Genomic DNA, 3,496 nt, shown 5'->3' with positions numbered 1-3,496 from the left:
GAAAAAGAAATCAAAGTTATGAAAATCTATGAAAAGCTATTAAAAAGTAACATGAAAAAATTCTCAAAATCATCAATTAGAGAAATGCAACTTAAAACCATTCTCAGGTATCATCTCACACCTATTAATTTGCCTTATATGATAGGAAAAGAAGAGGAAAATGTTGGAGGGGATATGGAAAAATTGGGGCAATTAAAACACTATTGATAGAGTCATGAACTGATCTAACAATTCTTGAGAGCAATTTGGAATAATGTCCAAAGTGTTATAAAGCTGTTTAAACCTTCTGATCTAGCAATACTGCTGCTAGATCTATATCCTAAAAAGAGAAAAAAATAAAAGAATATATGTACAAAAAATATGTATAGCAGTTCTCTTTGTGGTGGAAAAGAACTGGAAACTGAGAGAGTACTCATCTGTTGGGGAATAGCTCATCGGGTTTGATATATGGTTGTGATGGAATACTGTTATTGCTATAGGACACAATGACAAAATGCTTTCAGAAAAAAAAAAAACTTGGGAAGACTTATATGAAGTGATGCAAACTGAAGTGAGAAAAAACAGAAAAACTGTGTATATAGTATCAGCAACACTATTATAATTAATTGTGAATGACTTAGCTATTCTCATCAATGTAATGATGTAAGACAATTTCAAAAGACTTATGGTGAAAAGAGCTATCCACTCCAGACAAAGAACTGATTGAGTCTGAATGCAGATTAAAGCATAGTTTTAGAAACTTTCTTTTTCTTTTTTCTTTTCCTTTCTTTTTGATCTGTATTTCCTTTTACTATAGGACTAATATGTATTATAGTTTTGTGTGACCATACATGTATAACATATAAAATTTCTTGCCCTCTTGAGGAAGGAAGGGTCAGAGGAAAGGAGAGAATTTGGAACTCAAAATATAAAAAACAATGTTAAAATTGTTTCCCCATATGATTGGGAAAATATAAAAATTTTGACATAAAAAATAAACAAATTGACCATGCAAGTGATGTTCAAGAAATTGTTCAGAGTAGTGATATTCAATTTCACTTTTTGATTCTTTTCTTTTCTCAGAGATGAATTGTAGCTTTTATCTTATATGAAATTCCAGATGGATTATGAAGAAATACTAGAATAATTTTGTATGTGAATATATAGATATTCATATGTGGTTCCACCAGATAACAACTCATGTTTATTTAGCATTTTTGGAGTTATAATATTTTCTACATATTTTTCTTTTTTTGTCTCCTAGCCATCTTCTTGGACAAGAAATGTTGAATGACTGGTCCATGGCACCATAAGGAGAAAGTGGGTTAGGAGTCTGCTGATTCTAGTCTAATATCCTTTACAGATTATCTCTTGCAGCAGGAATGCCCTAGTAGTCAATAAATCATTTGAATTATAATTTCAAAAAAGACTAGATTCATAGAATCTTAGAGTTGAAAACAGCTTTAGAATCATCTAGTTCAGGCTTTTGCCCTATGCAAAAATCTCCTCTTTAATATACCTGACTTATTTAACCCCTACTTGGGGCAGTCAAGTGATATAGAGGAAAGTATAGTATACATGGTGGTACAGTGGATAGACTGCCAAGCTTTGAGTCAAAAAGACTTATCTTTCTAAGTTCAAGTCTGGCTCAAATCAGACACTTATTTTCTGTGTGACTATGGGCAAGTCACTTATCTCTTTGCCTTAGTTTCCTCATTTGTATAATAAGCTGGAAAAGGAAATGGCAAAATTATCTTTGCCAACCCCTCCCCTCCCCAAACCAAAAGGGATCACAAAGAGTCATACACAATTGAAAAATGAATGAACAACAAATAAATGGATATTTTCAGTGATGATGAGCTCATTGTCTCAGGTCACCCCTTCTATTTTTAAAAAATAGAAATTGTTAGGAAGTTTATCCAAAGCTTCACTTTTAACATGTAATACAAGTTGAAGAACTTCATGTTGGGCACAACCAAAAGGTCCAACAGATAACCATGGATTTGACTTTTTGAGACATCTTGAAGAAGTATGAAAGATGTTCCACATGCAGGACTGTAGACTCCCCCATTTCCCATATAGTCTGAGGCTTCACTGATTCCCCCTCTAGTTATATGCTTTTGGGAAATGAGTATCTGCTTAGGACCTTAGTTAAGGCTGTTTTTACTTCTTTATTCCTCAGAGTATAGACCAGGGGGTTGAGCATTGGGGTTATCACAGTGTAGGTCACTGCCACCAGTCGGTCCTTGTCTGAGGAATAGAGGGATGTAGGGCGCAGGTAGATGAAAGAAGCACAGCCATAATGGACAATGACCACAGTGAGGTGGGAGATGCAAGTGGCAAATGCCTTTCGTTGCCCCTCAGCTGATGAGATCTTGAGGATGGTGGAGACAATGAAAACATAGGAGATGAATATCAGCACAAAGGGGACCAATAATACCAAAATACTGAGAAAGAAGAAGATCATCTCTTTCATCTTTGTGTCAGTACAGGCAAGCTTCATGACAGGAGAGACATCACAGAAGAAGTGGTTGATTCGGTTTGATGCACAAAAAGGCAGGCTGAACACTAGGATGCTGACAACCACAGAGATTATGAAACCACAGAAGGCACAGGTCAACACCAACTGGATACACGTTGCTCTGCTAACAATGAGCATGTAGTTGAGAGGATTGCAGATGGCAACATAGCGATCATAACCCATCACAGCAATTAGAAAACAATTGGTACAAGCCAAGGCTATAAAAAAGTAGAGTTGGGCTGCACAACCAGAGAAAGAAATAGTTTTGTCAGTAGAGAGTAGGTTTGTCAGCATTTTGGGGATGATGACAAAAGTGTAGCAGGTTTCAGATAATGAAAGAATGAAAAGAAAGAAGTACATTGGGGTATGGAGGGTGCGGTCTAAGCGAATGACAGTCATGATAGTGACATTGGCCATTAAGGTGGACAGGTAGACTAATAGAAAGATGATGAAGAGCAGAATCTGCAGGTCTCCCAGACTGGAGAAGCCTACAAGGACGAATTCAGTGATCACACTCTGGTTCTGCCTCTTCATTGATCACAAAAGAGAAGCTAGAACAACCTAGAAGCAGATAAAATTTACATGAGTTGAAGTTTGTGTAAAAAGGATATGCCCCAAATAAATTGGATTTATATCTTTGTCCCCAATCCAAATATTCCATGAATTTGCTCCTTCTTCTAGTATTCAATTTCAGCAAAGTTGACCAAAAATACAAGTAAGCATAAATTGTGTTGTCATCCTTATTATTGATATTTACTAGAGCAAATTGTAGCAAGACTGATCCAATAAATATGATCAATCCAAAACAAATTTCTTTGTGTCTTTTCTTGTTCTCCTTCTCCTTTTCCTCCTCCTTCTTTTCATTCTTTTTCTTCTTCTCTTTCTTTTCCTCCTCCTCCTCCTCTCCTCCTCCTCCTCCTTTTCTTCCTCCTCGTCTTCCTCTTCCTCCTTCTTGTTCTTTTCTTATTCTTCTTCTATGTAACTATGTGATATTCT

At 36.0% G+C, this 3,496-nt stretch overlaps 1 protein-coding gene across 1 annotated transcript; it reads right to left on the bottom strand.

Annotated features, from left to right (window-relative positions):
- Window positions 1–1,551: 1,551 nt before the first annotated feature.
- On the bottom strand, window positions 1,552–3,285 carry LOC127558697 (olfactory receptor 10T2-like). Its single transcript, XM_051991938.1, has one exon. The coding sequence runs from the start codon at window positions 3,032–3,034 to the stop codon at window positions 2,090–2,092; it is 945 nt and encodes a 314-aa protein (XP_051847898.1). The 5' UTR covers window positions 3,035–3,285; the 3' UTR covers window positions 1,552–2,089.
- Window positions 3,286–3,496: the final 211 nt, after the last annotated feature.

Source organism: Antechinus flavipes, chromosome 4, assembly GCF_016432865.1.
Source record: "Antechinus flavipes isolate AdamAnt ecotype Samford, QLD, Australia chromosome 4, AdamAnt_v2, whole genome shotgun sequence".
Classification (NCBI taxonomy): Eukaryota; Metazoa; Chordata; class Mammalia; order Dasyuromorphia; family Dasyuridae; genus Antechinus; species Antechinus flavipes.
This window is presented reverse-complemented; position numbering and strand designations above follow the sequence as displayed.